Genomic DNA, 24,372 nt, shown 5'->3' on the forward strand with positions numbered 1-24,372 from the left:
TGTAAATAGTGTGCAATAATAATAAGAAACTGAAACTGAAACACCCTTACATATGTCATGGAGGTATGGTTTTACTTGGTAATTGAGCCATTTTGGTCTGAGATAGGTTAGAGCTCGAGATTCTGATGTCCAGTTTGTTCTTGAACAGGGAGGCGATCAATTTGGTATAATGATGAACCAGGTGGCTCTTTGTCATGGTTACCAAAAACAGTATCAGAGTGATTTTCAATCGAGCGACGTAAGTCCGAAGCAAACGTTATTACTCTGGCCAGCCACAATGGGCGCCATCAGGCAATCCAATGAACCAATCAAACCTCTTAAGGACGGTGCCTACTAATTAAATAAATACAAAGGCTTTTGCGCCGAGTCAGGACCTCGCGGGAAAAGTAGATCTTTGCAAGGGCTATTGGAATCCACAAGGAAAAATGAGGGTAGCCACGTATTTTTTCGAGATAATTAGCCTTGAATCTCAACAAAAATGCTGACATCAGCATTTTTCTGAAAAAAGAAGGAAATGATATTCTTAGAATGATTTTCTTAGAATTCGCCTTTTCACACAAAAAAGCAAACACATTTATAAAGATCTTAAAACTGCATGGTAAATGGTAACAAAAAAGTATTTTGGGTATGTTTTTAATAACAAAATCGTTGCAACAGCGCTTATAGTGTCTCTGACAGCCTTCCTCTGGTTCAGTGAAAATACAGTCTAAATACCTTTTGCTCACAACCAGAAACTAATCACTTCTTGAATAGGCCTGCCACTTTCATTTCATAACATAAAATGCAGGCGTAACCACGCGTTTTTTAAAGTTATTGATCTTTTTTAAAAACTTTTACGGTTCCCGTTACATTTTTCCCTGTCACCTCCCCAGTAAGTAAAACATTTGCTTATCACGCACTTGTTTTGCGAGCGCATTACGCCATCTACAGGTTCAGGTTTACAGCTGGATTTCATTATAATTTTCGACAGATAACAGCTAGGTTTTCAGCTGGAAGACGTTAGCAGTTAGTGGTTAGCGATATGCTTCTAGCCTGGTGTTGCAGGATTAAGTACAGGTTCATTAAAATTGATTTGTTCATAGCAGGAAAATCTTTTTTTTATTTTCTTTGATTTTTGTACTTGGTAGCGTAGTTGATGGCGTCATAATGTCAACCTAGGGCGCGCGTGGCAATAAAACCATGTCTTGCGCGTAATGCACAGAATGTGTGCGCACTAACAAAAGTAGGCACCGTCCTTAAATACACTTAGCTTACGCGAAGCGACGGAAAACGTGTGCGAGCGAGTAGCGACTGGTTTTGGTATGAGTCCTAATTGAATGAAAAAGTATTATGATTGTTGATATTATGATTATAATTATGATATAATGATTATGATTTTTGCACGTTTCTTATTGTGTTGGTTTACGTCAGACGTTTCTATTGTTTTCCAATGCTCACAGCGCGCAATGCATCGTGGTCAAAACTTGGTCTTTAGACAATCATGGAGGGTACCAGCAGAACAAAACGACATCCCGCTCTCGTCAATCTTCTGCCTGCTCAAATAGTCATGAGAGCTGATGATAAGTTTTCGATCCTTTGGCAAGCAGATGATGTCAAAACTCACTCGCTCACTTTGGTTTCGGCCCATCACTGCTGAACTGGTTAAAAGTATTTTACTGCAATAGCGAAAGCTGTATTTTAAACAATGGATGGGCAAGTAATTTCTTTGAGCTCAACCGGGGAGTCAGGCAAGGCTGCCCTCTGTCGCCGTATCTATTCATTCTCTCTGTGGAAGTACTCGCCAATGCAATTCGCCAAAAAAAAGAAATCCGTGGCATAATTGTAAAGGACAAAGAAATTAAACTTAGCCAATATGCAGATGACACGCCCCTTATTTTAGACGGCTCCGAAGAATCCTTTCTAGAATCTTTGAAGATAATAGACTATTTCGGTGATATATCCGGCCTCAGACTTAACAGCAAAAAGACAGAAGCTTTGTGGATCGGTGCAAGTGTGGATTGGGATTTTAAACTTTGCCCTGAAAAAGACTTCAAATGGCCAAAAAAAAAAAGTCAGAGCGTTAGGGGTATGGTTGTCAACAGACCCTGATGTAACTATATCTTTGAATTACAAAGATAAAATAGAAAAAATTAAATCGATTCTGGGATGCTGGAAACTTCGCAGACTTGGCCTTTTAGGTAAAATTACTGTTTTAAAAAGCCTCATAGCTTCACAACTGGTATACATTTTCTCTCCTCTGCAAACAAATCATACAGCAATAAAGGAGATAAATGTAATGTTTTACAACTTCTTATGGAATGACAAAGGCGACAAAATAAAAAGAAAGGTAATGATTAATGATTACTCAGAAGGGGGACTTAAAATGATTGATATAACCTCCTTTAATAGATCTCTCAAAGCCACATGGATAAAGAAGTATCTAGATAAGGAAAACAATGGAAGCTGGAAAAGATTTTTTGACTCAGAACTTGAAAAATATGGAGGTGAAGTAACACTAACTGGAAATCTAAACATAAAAGACAGTCGTAACATTATTAAAGTATCAGATCCTTTTTTCAAAGAAATTCTTGAAATCTGGTCAGAAGCCAATTATGAAGAAAAGATTGTATCAGACTATCACTTTCGGTCATCGCCCTTATGGTATAATTCACTAATAAGAGTTGGGAATAGACCAGTGTTTTTTAAAGAATGGTTCCTCAAGGAATAACAAAAGTAGAACATTTAATGGATGACTCCGGAAAGTTTCTCTCGCTCACTGCTTTCCAGACTATACATGACCTGACAGCCCGACCTTTAACCTTTCTTGGAATCATTTCTTCAATAAAACGTCTTCAAAGATATATACCCCATAACATCAGAACCTCTATTAAACATGAAAGTTTCTTGTCAAAATTTGTAAAAAGCAGAAAACCTAGTAGACTAGTATATAAGAAACTTGTATCAGGAAAAAGTGAACCACCCAATCAAAGTCAACAAAAGTGGCAGGAAGACGTCACTCTCACAACAAAACAAGAGCTCAACTGGAAAAACGTTTACCAAATGGCTTTTCAATGTACAAAGAGCACAAAACTTATAACTTTCAATTTTAAATTTCTTCATAGAAGAATATCAACAAACAACTTCTTGAAAAAAATTGGTCTCGTCGATAGCGAGAAATGCACTTTCTGCGAAAGAGAAACAGAGAAACTTGTACATTTATTTTGGGCTTGCCCAAAAACTCAATATTTTTGGAACAATTTTGAAGTATGGCTACAGTCTTGCCAAGTTATTGCCAAGGAGACACCCTTAGAGCCTGATACAGCACTGGGCCTAAGGCCGGATAGCTCTAAACATAAACTCCAAATTAACTTCTGCTGCTTAAATGCTAAATATTACATTTGGCTATGTAGACAGAAAAAATGTTCTCCAAAACTAAATGATTTCTTACTGTATTTAAAACATATCTATGAAATGGAAAAAAATACAACTACAATCGTTTTAAAAAAGTGGGAGCCTCTGTTGCCTCTTTTGTAATCTCTTGACAACTCGACCCTAGTCCCCTGAAAACGAAAATAAAAATGAAAGGAAAAGAAACAAGGCGCATATATATATACCATGCATATTTTCTGTAATTCGCAATTCGGAGTTTACATTACTGACAGGAGTAAACTGGTATGATCTTACCGTGCTAGAATTGTAAGTAGGGCAAGTAATCTAATTATGTTGTATTGTAAGCAGTGTAAGTATTAGTATTGTTAGTAGCGTGAGTATGCGTATTATATAGAGTAAGTAACTACATTAAGTGGCGTAAGTAATAAGTTTTTTGTAAGTAGTGTAAGTAACTACATTAAGTGGCGTAAGTAATAAGTTTTTTGTAAGTAGTGTAAGTAACTACATTAAGTGGCGTAAGTAATAAGTTTTTTGTAAGTAGTGTAAGTAACTACATTAAGTGGCGTAAGTAATAAGTTTTTTGTAAGTAGTGTAAGTAACTACATTAAGTGGCGTAAGTAATAAGTTTTTTGTAAGTAGTGTAAGTAACTACATTAATATTGTATTGTAAGTAGTGTAAGTAGCATTTAAAAAGAATAAAGAAAAAAAAAAAAAAAAAAAAACTCACTCTCTCTCCGATCGTTTGAGCGCGCACTGATGAGAATAGTGAAAATCTATAAAGCTGAAGAAAACGGCTGTTATGAGAACGGGAAATGGAAAGTGATGAATGGGGAATGATGAACTGATCCTTGCTGTATATTTGAGACAATTTCTGTGGAATACACTTGACGGATTTCCTCGCTATGTGCTACTCAATTTGCGGTCGAAAAAGTCTGCAGCCGATTTCGAGTGATTCGCAACGACTGACAGAAATTGTTTTTGTACGTAATACAAAGTACTTCAAACTTTACACGAAATTTCACACGGGAAAAATAGTTTTGGAGAACTTCACTGGTGAACTAAATGCAACTAACATAAAGTAGGTTGAAATAAATCTGTTCTGTAGACGGCGTGTAAGCCGATTAAATGACAAAGTTGCGTAAAAAAAGCCACTTTTAAGCCAATTGACTGCAGGAAGAAAAGGCTCAGGGTCGGTCCGTATAGTGAAAAAATGTGACCTCAGGCTTGAAAATGCTGCCAGAGGCCGCAGGGCGAGGGCAGTATTTTTAAGACATCGCTCACAGTTTTTCACTAAACGGACCGACCAGCCAGCCAATAACAAATATAGCTTCAGGTAGTGAAGTAGATAAACAAAGCAGTGTGACTTCTCCCACTGTCATATACTTTTATTCTGGAGCACAACGTTGCCAAAAACAAAACGTGGATATCGATAATAGCTGCTGAAAAAATGTATTCCACATTATAAAAAGTTAATGTAAAAAAAATTCAATTTCCCATTTTCAATTTCCCATTCCCCATTTCCCATTCCCTATTATCCATTTCCCATTCCCAATTCCCCATTCACTGTTTTCCATTCCCCATACCCTATTCCCCATTCCTAACTTTCCATTCCCCATTCCTAATTTCCCATTCCTAATTTTCCATTCCCGATTTTCCATTCCCCTCACCTAATTCCCCATTCCCCAATATCCATATCCCATTATCCATTTCCCATTCCCCATTTTCGATTTCTCATTCTCCATTCCCCATTCCCCATTCCCCATTCCCCATTCCCCATTCCCCATTCCCCATTCCCCATTCCCCATTCCCCATTCCCCATTCCCCATTCCCCATTCCCCATTCCCCATTCCCCATTCCCCATTCCCCATTACCCATTATCCATTCTTTATTCTCCATTCCCCATTCCCCATTCCCCATTCCCCATTCCTCATTCCCTATTTTCCATTCCCCATTCTCCATTCCCCATTCCTCATTCCCCATTCCTCATTCCCCATTCTCCATTCCTCATTCCCCATTCTTCATTATCCATTCCCCATTCCCCATTCCCCATTCCCCATTCCTCATTCTCCATTCCCCATTCCTCATTCTCCATTCCTCATTCTCCATTCCTCATTCTCCATTCCTCATTCTCCATTCCTCATTCTCCATTCCTCATTCTCCATTCCTCATTCTCCATTCTGCATTCCCGCAACATCCTGAAGAAAACTCTTTTGCAGATACGCTTTGCTCAGGCCATTAATTTTTCTTTGATGCGGCCTTAAGTTGTGCTTAGATGAATTTAAGAACTATGGGCACGTTTGTGGACTCCTCAGACAGGAACTTTCAATGTAAACACTGCTAAAGCAGTGATGACCACTTAATTAATTCTAAATTTTAGCTTACAGTCGGTGCACTTGAGCCGTACTCAGTTCTTTTCGAAATAAATATTTTTGACCATTTTTTGCCTTACTTTCAAAGCAGGCAGTCACAAACAATACTCCAGAGACCCAACTACAACTTTTATTTTAATGACACCTGTTTTAAGTCACTTAACAAGTTTTGTTCAATTGTCGATGTGCAAAATAAATATGCGGAACACTTAAGGTTTTTTTTTTTTAATTTCTTTTTAAAATAAAATTATCATACGGTACCCTCGAAAATGTCTCCTTCAGCCGCATTCAAGCGACGAATTGAGACTTTCATCTTAATTCTTGGAACCGTCTTGCCATTTTCGCATGGATGCTCCGGTAAATATTTCAAGATTTTAGTACATGTATGTGCACTCTACCTCTTCTGTTTCCACCGTTTTACAGTCACCGTTTAGGTTGTTAGACGTCTCTTGTACTACTTCACTCTTAGACATTCCTCGTTTGCAAACAGCATTCGCGTTCAAGCTTTCTATGATGGTTGTTCCTAGCAAGTGGTTTTTGCAATTGTTCGCATGCGCGTGTTTTCCTGGCCCCCAGAAACGTTGCGTGAAACTCAGTGATACTGAATGGCAAACTGTTCAATATTCAATTAACTTATCTCGTTACCAACTTTGTTGCTTTCCTTTAGACCACAATTTTTGTATCAATGAAACTCCGTCTTGCCTGTCAAACTTGCTATTGCCGTTGTATGCCATTATTGTTTTTTCTTTCTACTTAAATATTTTAGTACATAAAGGATAGAAGATGAAACTTAATCCGAGAAATTGAAATGTACTCATCATATAGACGAAAAATAGAAGAAACCTAAAGTTTTTTGTATTTTTTGCCTGAGAATTATGCCTTTTTTTCCCGCGCATCGTCTTTGTGTTTGTTTTTCACGTCTGTTTTAATGCTAATTACGACCTGTTAGTGTTGGAAGTCCGCCAAAACAACATAGCCCGGCGGCATAAAAATTCACAATTCTTCGAAAGAACTGAATTCGTGACAAGCTGCCAGCATTCGTTCTGCATTGGTACAAACAAAAACAACCAAAAAATATCACCATTCCATCAGTCCATTAGCAAATTTAATTTTAAGTTAGTCATTAAGATATTAGATCTTTCATAGCGGTAGCCGTTTTGCCATATCAAATTTCATAGACATTTCTTTAAATATAACGCCTCTTTCGACTGCGTCGTTTAGTTTATTTACTGTGCTTCAGTTTCCCAAGCCCGTTTTGATCTCGAGGGCTTTTGAAAGATATTGACCAAGTAACTAAATTTTATCCGAAGTGTGAATGGCCTCATCCAGGAAGTTTAAACGACCACGCACTCCCGTTATCTACATTCTTTCTGCTTTCTTTGGAATCATCTCTTCGCGATGTTATGGATGTTCTGGTAAGAAACGTTGTCCTCATTTCCGTTTTGTTTCCTCATTTAATTTTATCGATTTTTTTTTTTTGGCCGATAATTCGGCCAATTTAAGGTTGTTAAATTAGGGATGTCTATTCGGCTAATTTAAGAATAAAGTTACATAGGGCTATTCTGGAGTCATGGGTTTCATAAGGTGATTTTGATAATTTTTTATAGTTATTTTTATATAAGGTCAATTGCCCCCATGCTGATAATGGTCCAATTTTTCTTCATAACTCTATCAGCTTTCTCTTTTACATTCATAGCACCTGAAACTACTACTACAAAATTAAAACTTCCTGCATCTTTGATCGCGGACCGCGTGATAAATAATTATGATTTTCTTTCTCTTCGAAAGCAAGGTATAAGTTATTTTTGTTGTTCTTTTCATTCATTATCAGAAGAGTACGCAATTAGCTGTTATTCAGTCGCTGTGTGGCCGTATGCGGAGTTTTCTTTTCTAAGAATTTCAACTCTTCCTGTTTAGAAATGTGGAATAACGCCTACAACTATAAAAGGGAGTTTTGCTAGCTTTCTAAACCATAGATTTGATAAGAAGAGAACCTGGACGGAATTTGGTTAAACAACCCATCGAAATACTGGAGTTAACAGAAAGATACCAGCTACATACGCAAATAAACTCTAACATCGTAAATGATAACAGTGCCCTCTGACATAATTTCTTGTCTCTAAATAGCTTATTCCAGAATCAATATTTGTATGAATTCAAATTATAAATATGTTAGATCCTGCTGCGCTCATTGAGAGGCTATGTTCTTCAATACAAACTAACATTTTGGATCAATAAGCGCCTTTCTCCATAGCATGTTTTATTTCTCTAAACTACTCCGGGATTTCCTTTTTTTTTTCCTTAGCTGGCTTTGACGTCTAAATTAATTTCTATTTTCATTCGAGGTGAAAGCGCCCGAAAATATGCAAAATGCTCAGACATTATGAATACTAAAACACTATTAATAAGAGGAGTCTAAACATGTACAGGCAAGATAATGCAAATGACTTTTACAATTCCTGTCTCTAAGTTGACAGCTACATGTTTGCCTTCTACAGATGATGAATGTCGCATGATCATATTTAAGGAAGCAATAGCAAACAGAGAAATGAGGGGCCACGTGATCAAAATGGAAGAGGTACCTAATCAGCCGAGCTGCCGGGTGTTGTGTTTTATTGAGCCCAACTGTGTGTCCATAAATTTTGGGCCTTGGCGGAAAGGAAAATACAAATGTGAGTTGAATAACGCCACTGAAGAGAGCAAACCTTTCCCTGTGCTGCATAAGAAGATGGATTACATCTATCTCGGTATCGAGGTAAAAAGTTTTACTGTTGAGTTTCAGTCAGTGTTCAGTTCAGCTGTCTAATAGCTGTATCCGTTTGTGAGACATTGACAGTGCTTTTTTTCTTCGCATGTAAATTTTTCGTTTATGTTTGGTTTGTCTGCCAACCAAAATTCAGTGTTTGCTCAAACACTCGAGACAATGTTTGATCACATTTCCAAACACCTCAAACACACCCCAAACACCGCTGTGTGTCGTAATATTAACTACATATATCTGCTCGGTGTTTCAGTAAATGTGGTGAAACACGGTCTTTTCTTGTTTGATATAATACTTCACGATGTGACAGGACAGACACATAATAAGCTGGCGTCAGTTTGTTAAGTGTAAATCGGAAAGAGCATAAGTGGACTAATGATTTTTCAATATTTTTTATACTCCGTTATTTTTTTTTTAACCAGAATCCCTGCAGCCGCAGCCCATGTTTTAACAATGGAACTTGTCAAGTAGGATATACAGCAAAAGACTTCCGTTGTAAATGTTTACCAGGATTCACTGGGGAGCTCTGCAAAGGTAAAAGTGAAATCTTAACAAAGGAAACATGTAGTAATCCTTCTGGTACAGCTAGAGCATGTATACTTCGAGTAGGAGACGGCGAGAATAAATCGTATGGAAAATTTCACCAAGATTCTTTGGAATCGAATCGAACTGAATTGGGCCTTTTATGTGGGCTTGATTTAGGCCTTTGTTTCCCTTGTATTTAGTGGTAGTGCTTACAGCTTGTAACTTCAAAAGTTCTAAAAGCTTTTAAATAGAAACTTGAATGCTGTGTCTAAAACCCTCCTTAAAAGACCTTAAAAAGTGTAATGCGTAGTTTACAGAAAGTAACGCTAGGATGACGCCAAAAAAAACAAAAAAACAATAAAACAAAAAAACAAAAAATCACACCTAAATGAGCTGTACTATAGTCAGAAGAAAAATTTGGCTTAATCCTTTCACGATCAAATGGTCGACAAAAAAATGTTGTTTTTAACCCCTAAATCAGGTTTTTGGCTACCATGACGCTGAATGGGCCTTGCTGGGTATTGCTGAAAAACCTGTTTTTTGCTAAACAGATAGATTTCCCAAAGTACAAAAATGTAGAATATTTTAATTTGGTGGAAGCGCATAAGTCATTTTTTTTTTTTTTTTTTTTTTTTTTTTTTTTTTTTTGCGATTTCCCCTTCCGAATGTTTTTATTGATCTTTTCCTTTCATTTTTCTCGGCCCTTTCACTCTCGCTACTTTTTACGTTTCATATTCTTTCCAGCTGCCGTAAAAATTTTAGTGTTAATTATGGGCAAAGCCTGGAAATGGGACCTTGATCAATTATAGGTATAATGGGCCATTTTACCACCATTTTTGCACCAAAACTCACAACATTGTTTTTCAATTTGCTACGTCAGAATTCCGTCAATATCCAAAACCGACTGTTGTGCGAATAGATCCTAGCTCTACTACCTGCTTAACAAGAACATCTGGTGACATTTAAATTGTTGACGACACATGTTGTACAAAGAGCACGACTGTTATATGACTCCTTGGGCGTCAAAGGGTTAACACGGCTTTCAAAGTACTGTTGCACTGAAATATCTAGAATATCTAGATCCAAGGCAAAATATTTCTGAAAAAAAATTTTTACTGGAAGATCAAAATTTATGTATCTTAAAATTTTTAATTTCAGGGAATATTTTGTCACTTATGATCTGTCAACATGTGTCATCTATGGTCGTGTGACTTGGCTTGTCTAAGGAAATTGTCTAGGCCATCCCTTGCATTTGCTTCTCAAGCCTCGAATCATTTGACAAAAACAAAACAAAACCATACTACTACTAACTATGACAAAACAAAACAACAACAACAACAACAAAACAGGGACGGTTGTATCAGGATTTTCCAAAATTAAAAAAAAAAAGACACTGTCATCTGATTTGTTCTTCTTGTTATATATTCACAGCTTGCAACTTCGACTTCGAGCGTGGGATTGATGGCTGGAAAAGGACTGGTACAGTGTTTAATAACCAACCAACGTTTGGTGACAACCCTACTGCCCGCAATAGAGGAGAGCCATCCAATCACCAGGGGGACTGGTGGATAGGGGGAGCGGAGAACAGGCCTTCTAAAGAGGCACAGGCGGGAGCCACTCAAGGAGACGGACTCATAGGAACTCTTACAACCCCGCTCTTTCGTATTATTGGCAGAAAGATCTCGTTTCTCATCGGTGGAGGCTGTGACGTGACTGTCATTCGGGCAGAGCTACTGGTCCACAACGTGGTGAGAAGTAAATCGATCTCTCCAGCCTCTCTCGAACATCTCTAAGATTTCATGAGAGGTTATTGGTGTTAATGAGTAGAATAGAGATTATAGGGTGTGGTAGCTGCGCAAGTAATTGAATGCATGTACTCAAGGATTGTGAACGGTCATCAAAATTAAATTAGATTAATTTAATTAAATCAAGTGCAATTCAAATTACTTCTTTTCCTTGTGATCTGAGAATTCTTGTCTGTTTGTATTTAAGGTGGTCAGAAATAAGACTGGTCACTGCACGGAGACGATGAGCCGTAAAAGCTGGGACGTCCAAGACTTGATTGGTAAACTCGCTCGAGTCAGGCTCATTGATGCCAGCTCTGGTGGGTGGGGTCACATTAACTTTGATGATCTGAAAGGCGACATTGTTTGTGACAAGGATTAAGGATTGGATGTTATATTGAACTGAGTGAGCAATGTTTAGAAGAACTGAGTTGTTTCGCTAAGACATAATCTCCTAGTTTAATCATTGCAATGACAGCGCTACGTAAACCGCTTTACTCTATAAAAAAGAAAAATAACTAAAACTGTAAATTAATAAGCGTTAAATACCTTGCAGCAATAAACCGGTGATAACAAATAACAAGCTGGGCTCACATTTGATTTGTTTCTTCCGTACCTGTTTTACTTTCTTCCCTTATTTGAAGACAAGGTGTTGTTGCGCAATAGCTTCGATTTCAAACCTGTTTAGCCTTGGTAGGGGGAAAGAGTTTTGAAGTGCCGGTGGTGATTTCGATCTGTCCTTGTTTAAACAGAAATCAAGCTTTTAACAATAACTATCTAACTTCTCGCGCGCTGATTGGCTCATTTTTATCATCAATAAGAGTACAGAGGCATAAAATTTTAATTTATGCAAGCTTTTAAGTTCCATTTTCAGCTGTCAAACCTTCAACTTTTTAACCAATGAGATTTTATGGACTTTTTTAAATAGCCAATCAAAAAGCGAGAAAAGCTATTGACATTGGTCGCGTCATTTTGAATAAAATTTCGCTCTTTGTTTACGGCAAGTTTACGGCGTCTTTTTCCCCTCATTTATTCCCGGCATTTGTCCATTTTGGGGTCTTGTTATTTTAAAAAACAAATTGACTTCAGTTTTTCATGCGTCTGCCCTCTTATTGATGATAAATCTCGTCATAACAACGTCAAAGTTTACTGCAGAACCACTCGCCTGCGGCTCGTGGTTCCACAGCCACTTTGACAACGTTATGACGCAATTTATCATCAACAAGAGAACAGACGTATAAAAACTGACGTCAATTTGTTAACTAGTCGTGAAACATTGTGACCTTTCCTGAAACTTAATAAGGAATATTGTGGTGCGCTTAGATTTTGACTTCGTGACTTGACGTTTCTATGACAAACATATTTTCACTTGCATTTATTTAGGTGAGAGTAAACTAAAAATTTAAGGTCGGTTAAAATACTGGTCAAGGTGGTTGTCAATAGTTTCCAGCTCTTTTTATCGCTTCTACTTTGATAGACCAATCCTACTACTCTTTGTTCAATGATCCTGCAATGGCATCTCACAAATGCCCAACCATTGGTTAACAAGTTGTGCTCATCCTTTTTATATAACACTTTAACATTTCAACAACACAACCTCTCAAAAACACTCTTAATTTTAGCTTTAAGTGCTTATAACCCAAAAACGAGCTCAATGATCCTCATTTTTAATCATGGAATTGGGATAAGCATGATAAGATAAAACATTTTGAAAAGTTTCAAAAATTTTTTGGAGAGGGTTCACAGCCACCTTAAATTTTTGACCCCACCAGGAGTCAAATACTCGGAGTCTCCAGCTCCCATAGTAACCTTTGGAGTGAACTCTTTTCGCCCCCCTTTTTTTATTTATAGCATTTGACCTCCTGGGAGTTTTCACTGGGAGCCACGTCTTTGAAACGCCCAATCAGATCACCCAATTATTTTAACATTCCACTATAGTTACGGAAGCCGTAATCGCACGTTATGATAAATGAAAATAGCAGGAAAGTGGGCTGACAATTCCAAACAAAGCTCAATGTTGTTTCTTCCTTCGAAATAACAAAGTTTCTACATTGCTTTATCCGGGCTCAGTTTTCAGAAGCTAAAATCAATGGATCGTTTACTTACACTACAGGCAGGATTGTTCCAAGATCGATGAGAAAGTTTGCAAATACGAGCTATACAGACACACACTGTCTGCTCCGAATTAATTGTACGCTAGATAGAGGTAGAAGGCGAATTGGGCAATTTATCTAAACTTTTGAGAGCACTCGCCATTCGGGCGAGTGACTCCCAAAATGACTGTAATTTCAACTCGCCCACGCAGAAAAATGCCTCCGCTCCCAAAAGTACTCTCCGCAATGACTCAAAAACCATATGTTTTGGGGCGGGGGGGGGGGGGGGTATCTCGTAATCACGGAAGCGCAGCTTGCCATTTCGTGTTGGGCTTTCTCAGACTTGTTCTGCCTCCTTCGGATCACGGACCGATTTCACTGTTTATCCTCGTCAGTTTTATCATCAACCTTTGACACATTTCCATCGTTTTGCCTGAAAAACAGCTCAACGAACAGCTGGCGCTTCCTAATTCGCCTATATCCCTAGAATCGAGACATTGGGGAAGTCAAACAACTTGTCGGCACGTGGAAGTTATACTAAAAGACTTTCAACCCAAAGATAACTACAACTTTAATTTTCTTTAATTTTTCTTCTTTTAATTTTCTTTATAAGGTTCATTCCTTAGCCAAGGAAACATCGTAGTCCCTCTCATGTGCCATCTTCCATTCCCATGCCGTAATTCTTGGTTTTCACTCACGTGATCGACAGTCGTGTTTTCTCACGGAAACAAAGAAAAGATTTACATAAAAATAGAGTTCAATTCCCGGAGGTTAAATTTTGGGCTCCAACATTGCCGTCGTTTCTTTGTTTAGGGGCTCCAACATGGCGGCCAGGACGTCAGGGGAAAACTACGAAATACCTGGCGGCTCAACTAGAGACCAGCCGTATCACTATATACATACACGTGTAACCGTTATCTAAATTATTACTAACAAAAAACCGTATTTCATTTTGCCCCGTTTATGAAACAATAAGTTGTATTTTATTGGCAAATTAGTTAAGCTTCTCGAAAGATTAAAAAGGTATGATTTAGAGATACTCTTGCCAAAATAGAAAATAAAAAGGACTGTTGTCATTATTTAAGCTGAAATAATTTCCTAAAACTGAAAATCGTACTCGCCAAACGGGCGAGTGATCTTTGATTGGTACTCACCCGACGCCGCTTTTTACACTCGCGTGGGCTAGCGGGCGAGCGCTAATTTTTAACACTCCTGAGCTACAGTTAATTTTGGATGTACTCTCATCTGTTTGCGTTGTTACCTAGCAATATCCATTATTTTGTATGTTAATGACGGAATGAAGGGAGAACAAATTGTACAGTGGTTGGTCTTAAGCGATTTTTTCCCACGGCATGGCCACAAAATTAAAGTGTGAAGCCGTCTCCAAGACTTATTCGATTTGACCTTACAACCTGCGTGCGTAACGTATTGTAATACTCTTTTTGTACCTTCAGTGCAGCTAATATCCTAATTTTTAACGAACCAAGCCCATTATATTTAGTTGTCAATCAATCTATGTTAATAATAGCAACCTTTTAACACAGATGTTTTAGAACCACGGATGTGAACCGTGAGTTAATGCTTTTCCTTCTAACTGGTTTTCACCCCGGCCCCACAAATGAGTTGGAAGTTCTCCTTTTATCATCTACAACCTGATTTTTTTAACAAAAAGTTGATAAAAAGCGCCAGAATAGAAAGTTCGACTGCCTGTCCAATTTTTTTACTTTCAAAAACTACTGCTGACAAGACGTATTCGTAAAAATGAAAATAAGAGACGTTAATGATGTTGCTGTAAAAAAAAAAAAAAAGCCCGCTTAGGTAGCCAATCACAGCGCAAGATTTGGTTCATCTGCCCGCTCACGGAGCTAGCCATGCATGTAATAAAGCATTTATATATATTAATATTGGGTTTCAGCATAATAGCTCATTGAAGCCTTTACAGGCTGTTTATGCCCCTTAACATGCTGAACTTATAGCTTGCAGGCAATTCAATGCAAGGCTATCAGTATCTAGGACGGTCGCTATCTTTCACTGAGGTACTGGAGAGGAATTCTGCCATTCACTAAAAATAACAGCTTTATCCATAATAGTGCTGTATATTGCTTAATGTTTGTTTTATATTTTATTACACAGAAGACTTCAATTTCAATTTTCCGAAAGTAAGACAGCAGAAAGGTTAGTATAAGGAGCTAATGATATGGAGCGATGAAGAAAATTCTGTCGAGGTGGTAACCAAGTGAAGTAGGAACTGAAAGTGAAACATTGTCTGTCCTTAGCAGTTGACCGCCTGGGCGCCATCATGTTTTTATGCTCTTAATCTCTAGTACTAGGATCTTAATACCAAGCGAAGGTAGTTTACATGGTGCTACGATCTTCCTTACGTAAGAATGTATGAGTTTCTTAGCGCTTTAATTATCCACCCAGAAATTAAACAGTGTTTGTAAAACAATCTCTCCTTGAATATTAGACCTAAAGAGCTAATAACTTCACCATGTACTAAGTTTCACCACCTCTTTAATTGTTTGGAGTCAATTAGGATGAGCCCCTATTAATATAAAACAATGAATTAGTCGCCTGAAGCATTTGATTTGAATTACACTTCACCACGGATAATGCAAGTAGAATATCAAGTGGAAAAATTATATATTACCGTGATCACGGGAGAAGAGATGAGACTAAGGTTTCAAATTTCCATTCTATAGTTACTCTCCGTTTAGTTCAAAGAGTTAAATATCTTACAATATCATTAATAACTGTTATGCCAAAAGCCAAAGAAAGGTTATTTTGCTATTTCCTCCAATATGTAAATTAAAGCGAGTTTGATTCATCCATCAAGACTGATGTCAAAGTTACGTATTCGTACTCGCTTTGTTTTGAACAGAGCCAAAAAGGTTCATAACCTTAACCGCCAAGCTAATAACATCTATTAGTTTGCGCACAAAACCCGTAAAACCCAAAACATACCAGACTTTAATACCACCTGTCGTGTTCGCACGGACGAGTTAAAATTTTCAAACCTCCAACCCTTTTGGTTTTTCTTATCTGGTTGCCCAAAATGTAGAAGCGTTGTTCAGGGGACATTTTGTGTTGTAGTCCATTCTCTCTCATTTTGTGTTTAGCCATTCGCCGCTTGATGGTCGGCTCATTAACCTGGATTGATCTACTCATGCTAGGTAACAGTAATTGCTAGGTAGTAAGTTGAAGCTGTGGACTGAATTTAGATCATTTTTTTATTAATATTGCAACTTGAACGATACCTTGAGTTTGGTGAATGTCCTACTTAAATTAATAATTTTAAATTTTGATAAATATCTTCTACATTTACAAATTGAAAGACCAGGAAAATGCTGTGGACTGGTCCATGTTCCTTCTTCTTCGCCGGCTTCTTTATGGACTGCGTATCTGCTGGGGAGCAATGCAGACAGGAACGGAGCATAAATGGGATGGCTCTACAAGGATTCGTCTTTAAAACGTTCTCCGTAAGAGCCTTTCACGAGTGTGATATCAGCTGTGAAAGAGAACTCACCTGTCAAAGCTATAACTACGTCGTAGGGGAAAATTCGTGCGAACTGAATTACAGGACCAAGGAGGCAAGACCTGAACATTTGCGCTCAGATCCGGCACGCGTTTACTTACGACGCTTGAGCAATCGGAGTATGTATAAAACTATAGGAAGCTTTAAAGCGTAGACGCTTTTCAGAGGCGGATGCCAACAATAAGTCTTATGCTTTTTTCTTTAGCGTCTATTATCGACTCTTAGTGAAGCGTCTCGAAGGGAGTACCTTTTTCAGCTTCAGGTATACAATAAGGTAGAGATTTCACAATTTGAGGTGTACGAGAGGATAGGGAAAGCTGTCATATATTTCGAACAGACGCAAAAAGTAAATGATAAGACTGGACTTCCTCTTTTGGAGATTCGTTCATACGACCAGCCAGTTGCACTGTTCTTAAGTAAGTACGTGTACCTTTTTTCAATAAAAGGAATACGAAAGGGGCACCTTTTGTGTCAAAATGGAACATAAAATGGTAAAGGGCTGGTCCTCAAAGCGGAGGTAAAAATTAAAAAGCTTTGTTGAGTACCCCCTCCCCCGTGGAGAGAAGGGGGTTAAACGTGCATCAAAAGAAAGGGCATAAATTTCCGTTTGTGGTTGCAATCCTCGGTTTAATGACATCTCGTTTTCTAATAATGAAAAAGATATATCAGGTTTAGTAGGCCTTGTTTTCCCGAGGGTTTGACGTTCATCAACTATCCTTAAAAAAGGGGTTCTTTTTTAGAACATTAAGTTTTTGCTCGCAGCTATCAGCGTACAGGCTTTCGTTCGACAGAGAGTATTATCACAATAGTAGAGACCGTAGTATGCTTAGCACGTTTTGTAATATGTTATTTTTTCATTGATTATTAAAGCTCCTCTGGGATCCATTCCGGAGCTCCCAGCGCATTCGTGTCAGGAAATAAAGGCGAGCGAAGGCAAAGACACCATTAGCAGCAAGTATTGGCTTGATCCAACCGGGAATGGAACGGCAGTTTTGGTTCATTGCGACATGAATTTAGAAGGTTACTGATAATTAGCTTTTATGTCAATTAAGAGTCGTTTTGATTGTAGCTTACAGGCATTTTGTTGCTGTTGATTGCTTCTTTTTGTAAAATAGACTTAAACTCCTGGATTTCTCTCTGACTATCATAGTATTTTTCTATACTCCATATCAAAAGTTAAAGTTGTTTTTTCTTTTTTCAATCGTTTATGATCTAGACATTGATGAATGTGTCACTGGCAACCATGATTGTGACGTGAATGCAAACTGCACCAACGCTGTTGGCGGACATAACTGTACTTGTAAGGAAGGATTTGCTGGAGATGGTCGCGCGTGTTTAGGTAAGCTGTATTTATGTGTAAATTTGAGCAAGCTCTAATACAGTCGAACGTCCGGTTACGACCACCTCTCCTCTGAGACCAGTTGTCCAAAATACCGAAAGTCTCCTGGTCAAATCACTATATTTGAAACCTCTTGTAAGCGTCCACCTCTCGTAAGGGACCGCGACCACTTTTAGACCATAAGAGCACCACTGCATCTAAGTCAAAAACGGCTAAGTCATTTGTGGATAGTTGCTTGCCCTACACTGCGCCAAAATGTCAAGGGCACCCAACGGATCGTTTCGGTAAATTATCTGTTCGGAAGGCCTTTAATCCCCTCTGATTTACTTAAGAGAATTGTCACCTCGAACTTTCGTGATATGAGAAATTTAATTTCTGTTGTTTTCGGATTGTTAAAAATGTCGTTTTGAGTACCGAAAAAAGGTCAGCTATCATTTTCGGAAAGGCGATAAGACCTAAGGTTATCGGGAAATGGACAAAAAAACCCTAATAACTTCGAGAATACTCAAGTTCCCCTTGAATAACCGAACAGATAAATTTTTTTTAGCGCAACCTAAAATTAACCTAAAGAGCCTTAAAATTACTCCAGATAGCCTAAAACAGCGTTTAAAGGCACTCGAGAGAAAACGGTCGTTAGGGGGCCCCTGAAATATTACGATCGATTGCTGATAAGCGTGCCGGCGCAGTACAATCTTGTTCGTCACGCAATGCTGTCACGGCATGTGCCGCACATTTTGATCTATTTTGTATAGAGCACTCTCAGGATAAGTGAAACAATTTATTCATTGTTTATCTGTTCATATATAAAATAATATGTGTACATTTATATAATCGTATCCTATAGTGTAAGTGGCCTCGGTCCAAATCACGTTTGTTGTACTTCTGATGTTTCAGACAACAACTGCTAAAGCCAATGCCTGCACTCACTACAATTCTAAAAACATCGCCATAAACAAACTATGGATCAATGAAGCAAGAACTAGCTGAAGTAAAAATAGGAAATCACAGCGTGTCTAATTCGTAAGAAAAACAGACTAAATTCAATTAGTAAGTTTACTTCCCACCTTCAGAGGCCCAAAAAATAGTTTTTTCTTTTATTTGACAAAATTTAAGTTCGTCATTTTATCTAGTGTTTCCAAAAGAAAAACATTAAAAATCTAAAAAAGCGGCCGAGTTATTTAGAAAAAACGTATTTTCAAATAAAGTTAATAAACTAGGAAGGTGTCACAATCTTGTCAACGGGCGAGAACTCTGGGGAAATTCTCGCGGCAAACGCTCATGGCTCGTATTTCATGTCATTTACATATTTTTATTTACATCACGCACTTGACAAAAATTCCCACGTGGAAACTCTTTACGCTAACTCCTATGGAAAAATCAAAAGCAGAAAAAAGGCCTTGGGTAAAGAAAACGAAATAAACCGGCCCAAAGAAGAAAGAAAAAGCTCCATATTGTCAAGGAAAGAAAAAAAAACCTTGCTGAAAGCGACAAAGGCCCTTTGTTTGGCCAAACGCCTTCGACAATCTCGGCGTCTGCTGGAGATCCGGAGCGTTCGAATATCCTTGGAGCAAGTAGCTTTAAAATCAAAGTTAACGTCAGTGCAGGCTGCGAACAAGATTCTTCGTCGGAATCTGGCGGAAGTGATGAAGAAAATGAAACCTACCCAAGGGAACTCATTTCAGCAGTAAGGGTATTTCTTAAGCTGTCCGTCGATTCCTTAACGTCTTGTTTTTCAGCGGCACATTTTCCGCCTTTAACCTTTTTGGCGCGGATTTTGCCTTTGCCTTTGCCTTTGCCTTTGGCGTCTTTGCCCATTGTATTACGTCGCCGCCCTTTGAACTCCACTGAGCGAGATAAAAAAAAAGCATGTTGCAATGCGATGCTTTTCCCGGGAAATCTCGATCTATTGTCATAGGCACTAGGACTGTTGTTCCATTGCTTTGCGGTTTTATTAGGCGCGACAATCTCCGGGCGTGGCGCGAGTCGTTTACGAACCTTTACAAGCTGAAATCTTGCAATTGATTTTTGGAGGAATACATCCACTTATAGGATATGCAGATTTGACGGATTTTCGTGAAATTTTGCCAGAACATTCCAGAGATAATGACAAACCAAAGTATGTCGGGAAATTTTGATATTTAACACATTTTTCCTGTGGCGTCCATTTACGCCACACGTCTCGCATATTTTTCGCTACTCCAACTTTAGAAGTGGATATCTAGACAACCAATCAGAACATCGAAAAAGCCCGACACACTTTCGTTGATTGATGTCTTGATGAATAAGACTGTGCAGCCATTTTGCTCGTACTGCGGAATCCGATACCCGATAAATTCAATAGAAGAAGCCTCGGTCGTTTCACGCCTTACCGCCTCCTGACACTTCCTAAAAGAAAACATTGCTGAAATTGTATTTTTTTCGTAAAGTACATTTACTAAGCTTTCTTATGATATATAGTTTGTTGGGGTTTTATTGAAACTGGCGCGCATACGATTTTTTTCCCGAAGGGCACCTGCGAAGGTGGGAAGTAACCTTAACTGAGTAAACAAATCCTGGCCATGCCATTTTATTTGGCGTATTTTGTTTGCTCAGTGGCGAGGCATTGGTATGTTTGTATCAGAAAATAGAGGACTGTTGTTCTTTTAAAAGCAATATTGGTGGAGTTTGTGGCTATAACACTAAAGATCGAAAGCGTGAAACTGAAATTGTTCATAAGTTTACTAATAAAGTAACCGAGTCGAGCTGATTTTATGCCGAGCTGCGAAGTTCATCAAAAGCGAAATTTTGCGCACCATGTGACGATATCTCCTAACCATCGCACAAAACTTGGATTATTGAAGAGCAGAAGGTTCAACATCCTGGGAGGGGAGGGGGACTCCCGTATAAAAGACGGGGGTGCTCGTCGGACATTTTGAAAAGAACCCCTGAGTGGTACCGAGATCCTGTTTTGTGGGCGTGGCGTGGAGGTTTTTTCCTCCCCTTAGAGGACATGATTCGGCATGATTGATCATCGCAGTTATACGCACAACTTAAGCAGTTGTGAAATAAAAGCCTAAAAGAAAATTTAGGCCTTAATTTCACAACTGCTTAAGTTGTTTGTATAACTGCGATGATCAATCATGTCTTGATCTCTTTCTCCGCAGTTCAAATATTTGATATTTCATATATTCATTTGCACTGATTCTTAAATAACACATAACACATCTCAAGTCATATTTTTTTTCAGCTCAATACCCTAAAAGGTACTGCAAAAGCTCCCGCTGTGGACCTTTTGACACTAAGCACCCTAAGAGATACCAAACTGCGTTTTCGTGACGAGCAACCCCGTCATTTTTATATGGAAGTTTCCCTTGCGGAGTCCAGCAGCAGGCGCAGGGCTCTGGAAGGAATTTCCGCCCATTGTAAAGGCAAAGGCCCATGTCTAAAAAGTAAAAGAGGGTTGGGAAAGAAGGAGTCAGAGGTAATCTTACGCAAAATTGGTTCGTGCGCATTCGTTCATACAAGTTGGGTCAGGTACCATACGCGCCAACCACCACGCGCCTGCGCTCACCTCCCTCTCCTACACATGTTTTTTGATGTTTTTTCTATCAAGAGAAAATGAGATCATGGTCTCTTGTTTCCATGCGTAGATCGGGCAACATCGGACACGCAAGAAAAACTGCGAACCGGGGAGGGGTTTGCAAAGAGTTGTCGTGTCAAAATTTTTAAAAAAGCATGTGTGGGAGAGGGAGCGGAAGGGAGTGCGAGCGTGCGTTGGATGACGCGTTTGGGATTAGGCAACGGTACGATCACGTTGCGAAAAGCGATTTGAGAAAAAAAAACTTTGCAAAAAAAGCTAAAATTCTCCGACTGTCGTAAAATTATTCGAAAACAAGTTCGGCCAAGTTGTAAAAAAATCTTACTAGTTCGTTTTCGCTGCTAACTGTGAAATTTAGAAACCGGACGAATTTTTGGATTTCGTTCAAAATGTCTGGAGTGGCCCACTTGCATCCCTTGTCAATACAGTCAAAAATTATTGTCAATAAAATACTATAAATAAAACCCCTATTGACCAGTTACCCCTATAAGGCGGCCGCGGCCACCATTTGGTCGTTCCGGTAAGGGTTTCTCTATTGTCTTTACCCCCATTAAGCGGCCAGCCAAAATTTAAAAACTTTGTTTTGAAAGGGTTTCTGGAAAACCCGAATAGCGAATAGCGAATAGTCGCGAATAGCGAACAGCGAATAGTCCCGAATAGCGAATAGTGCGAATAGTCTCGAATAGTGCAAATAGTGGCGAACAGTCGCGAAAAGTGGCGAATAGTGGCAAATCGTAGCAAATAGGGTACCCAGTACCTCGCAGTCAACCTCGCAGCAACGAAGGATGGGATTTTCTCGCTAAAAAGCACAGACGCTTATCAGGACAAAAGGTGTTTCTAAACGTAATTTCTTCTGTTTTAACCACTGCAAAAGCGTAAATACGTCTTTATTAGGTTATCCTTGTGTTTTCTGTTTTCTTAATGTCGGCGATGGACAGCCCTAGCCTGAGTCCGGAGAAGAAAAGGTAATAAATTCACTGAAATTCTGTAGCGTATTTGGATAATTAATTAACGCAGGATATTAGATCTAAAGCGGTGACTATTGACGACTATTCGTCACTATTCGCCACTTTTCGCGATTGTTCGCCGCCATTCGCACTATTCGAGACTATTCGCACTATTCGGGACTATTCGCTATTCGGTATTCCCGACTATTCGCTATTCGCTATTCGGGTTTTCCAGACACCCGTTTTGGAAAGGGCGATGATAATTGAAGCACACGTCTATCATGATTGTCTTGAACTGACTCCATGTTCACTAAGAAATTTATAATCCGATAGTGAAAAAATATTCAAGGTACACCAACTTCTATTAAGCGGCCACCTCCCATTTCCGCGAGGGTAGCCCATTGTATTATATGTAAACCAAAAATAATTGCACAGACCTAGCGAGTTTATATTAGAGTTACAAGCTTTCATTTGCTTCGCCAGGGCGTCAGAGTCAACATACTACTGTTCTCAGTAGACCGCGACACCCACAAATTTTCTTGCCACCTTCAGAGTAACGTTTTTGATGTGTTTATCTTCAAGAGGAAAGCTTACCGCGCATTTTGTCTGCCATGGAACTGTCTGCATGGCCTCTGTTTATCAGCTGAAGATAAAATATGTTCAGGACAAACTCGGAGCGCGTTTTTTAGACGCATTCGGCACGATAAGTTTTCCTCTTGAAGATGAACACGTTGTGAATGAACATAAATGTGAAAACTTCATGACGCCACATAGAAAAAATGTCCTCACGTGGTGCATTTCAATGCACCGCGTAATCGGTTTGAAACAAACTCGCAGCATCAAAAACGTTACTCGTAGGTGTTGCGGTCTACTGGGAAGAGTAGTACGCAAGGGTATACGAGGTTGGGCATGGGAGGTTCCACCATTCGGGTCTTATATGCTTTCTAAAATAAAAAGGCACTTCACATGCATTTGCCACTAGAACCTTGGATCATTTGTCGAAAAAATAGCGGCCGGTTGTATGAGAACGTCCCAAGACCTAAACAACGTTCAGCAGTCTCACTCTTCTTTCTATAATTATCTGCACAGCTTGCAACTTCGACTTCGAGCATGGGATTGATGGCTGGAAAAGAACTGGTACAGTGTTTAATAACCAACCAACTTTTGGTGACAACCCTACTGCCCGCAATAGAGGAGAGCCTTCCAATCACCAGGGGGACTACTGGATAGGGGGAATGGAGAACAGGCCTTACAAAGAGGCACAAGCGGGAGCCATTCAAGGAGACGGACCCAGAGGAACTCTTACATCAACGCGCTTTCGTATTATTGGTAGAAAGATCTCGTTTCTCATCGGTGGAGGCTGTGACGTGACTGTCATTCGGGCAGAGCTACTGGTCGACAACGCGGTGAGAAGTAAATCGATCTTTCCAGCCTCTCTCGAACATCTCTAAGATTTCATGAGAGGTTATTGGTCTCAATGAGCAGAATAGAGATTATAGGGTGTGGTAGCTGCGCAAGTAATTGAATGCATGTACTCAAGGATTGTGAACGGTCATCAAAATTAAATTAGATTAATTTAATTAAATCAAGTGCAATTCAAATTACTTCTTTTCCTTGTGATCTGAGAGTTCTTGTCTGTTTGTATTTAAGGTGGTCAGAAATAAGACTGGTTACTGTACGGAGACGATGCGCCGTGAAAGCTGGGACGTCCAAGACTTGATTGGTAAACTCGCTCGAGTCAGGCTCATTGATGCCAGCTCTGGTGGGTGGGGTCACATTAACTTTGATGATCTGAAAGGCGACATTGTTTGTGAAAAGGATTAAGGATTGGATGTTATATTGAACTGAGTGAGCAATATTTAGAAGAACTGAGTTGTTTCGCTAAGACATAATCTCCTAGTTTAATCATTGCAATGGCAGCGCTACGTAAACCGCTTTACTCTATAAAAAAGAAAAATAACTAAAACTGTAAATTAATAAGCGTTAAATACCTTGCAGCAATAAGCCGGTGACAACAAATAACAAGCTGGGCTCACATTTGATTTGTTTCTTCCGTACCTGTTTTACTTTCTT

At 39.0% G+C, this 24,372-nt stretch overlaps 2 protein-coding genes across 2 annotated transcripts; both read left to right on the forward strand.

Annotated features, from left to right (window-relative positions):
- The first annotated feature begins 8,248 nt into the window (after positions 1 to 8,248).
- LOC145482923 (uncharacterized) lies at positions 8,249 to 11,289 on the forward strand. The gene is made up of 4 exons (XM_081461566.1): positions 8,249 to 8,493; positions 8,922 to 9,033; positions 10,456 to 10,772; positions 11,017 to 11,289. The coding sequence occupies exons 1-4, from the start codon at positions 8,251 to 8,253 to the stop codon at positions 11,188 to 11,190; spliced, it is 846 nt and encodes a 281-aa protein (XP_081317692.1). The 5' UTR covers positions 8,249 to 8,250; the 3' UTR covers positions 11,191 to 11,289.
- A 4,947-nt stretch (positions 11,290 to 16,236) lies between these two features.
- LOC145482831 (uncharacterized) lies at positions 16,237 to 24,123 on the forward strand. The gene is made up of 5 exons (XM_081461470.1): positions 16,237 to 16,555; positions 17,307 to 17,456; positions 17,653 to 17,775; positions 23,389 to 23,705; positions 23,950 to 24,123. The coding sequence occupies exons 1-5, from the start codon at positions 16,246 to 16,248 to the stop codon at positions 24,121 to 24,123; spliced, it is 1,074 nt and encodes a 357-aa protein (XP_081317596.1). The 5' UTR covers positions 16,237 to 16,245.
- The last annotated feature ends 249 nt before the right edge of the window (positions 24,124 to 24,372 follow it).

Source organism: Orbicella franksi, chromosome 3 (assembly GCF_964199315.1).
Source record: "Orbicella franksi chromosome 3, jaOrbFran1.1, whole genome shotgun sequence".
Lineage (NCBI taxonomy): Eukaryota > Metazoa > Cnidaria > Anthozoa > Scleractinia > Merulinidae > Orbicella > Orbicella franksi.

What these genes read in the sequence shown, in the direction of transcription:
- LOC145482923 (XM_081461566.1), top strand. Translation starts at nt 8,251, where the DNA reads ATGATCATATTTAAGGAAGCAATAGCAAACAGAGAAATGAGGGGCCAC. An exon ending in ACATCTATCTCGGTATCGAG is followed by an intron (nt 8,494 to 8,921) that starts GTAAAAAGTTTT and finishes TTTTTTAACCAG; the next exon opens with AATCCCTGCAGCCGCAGCCC. An exon ending in AGCTACTGGTCCACAACGTG is followed by an intron (nt 10,773 to 11,016) that starts GTGAGAAGTAAA and finishes TTTGTATTTAAG; the next exon opens with GTGGTCAGAAATAAGACTGG.
- LOC145482831 (XM_081461470.1), top strand. Translation starts at nt 16,246, where the DNA reads ATGCTGTGGACTGGTCCATGTTCCTTCTTCTTCGCCGGCTTCTTTATG. An exon ending in ACGACGCTTGAGCAATCGGA is followed by an intron (nt 16,556 to 17,306) that starts GTATGTATAAAA and finishes TGATTATTAAAG; the next exon opens with CTCCTCTGGGATCCATTCCG. An exon ending in AGCTACTGGTCGACAACGCG is followed by an intron (nt 23,706 to 23,949) that starts GTGAGAAGTAAA and finishes TTTGTATTTAAG; the next exon opens with GTGGTCAGAAATAAGACTGG.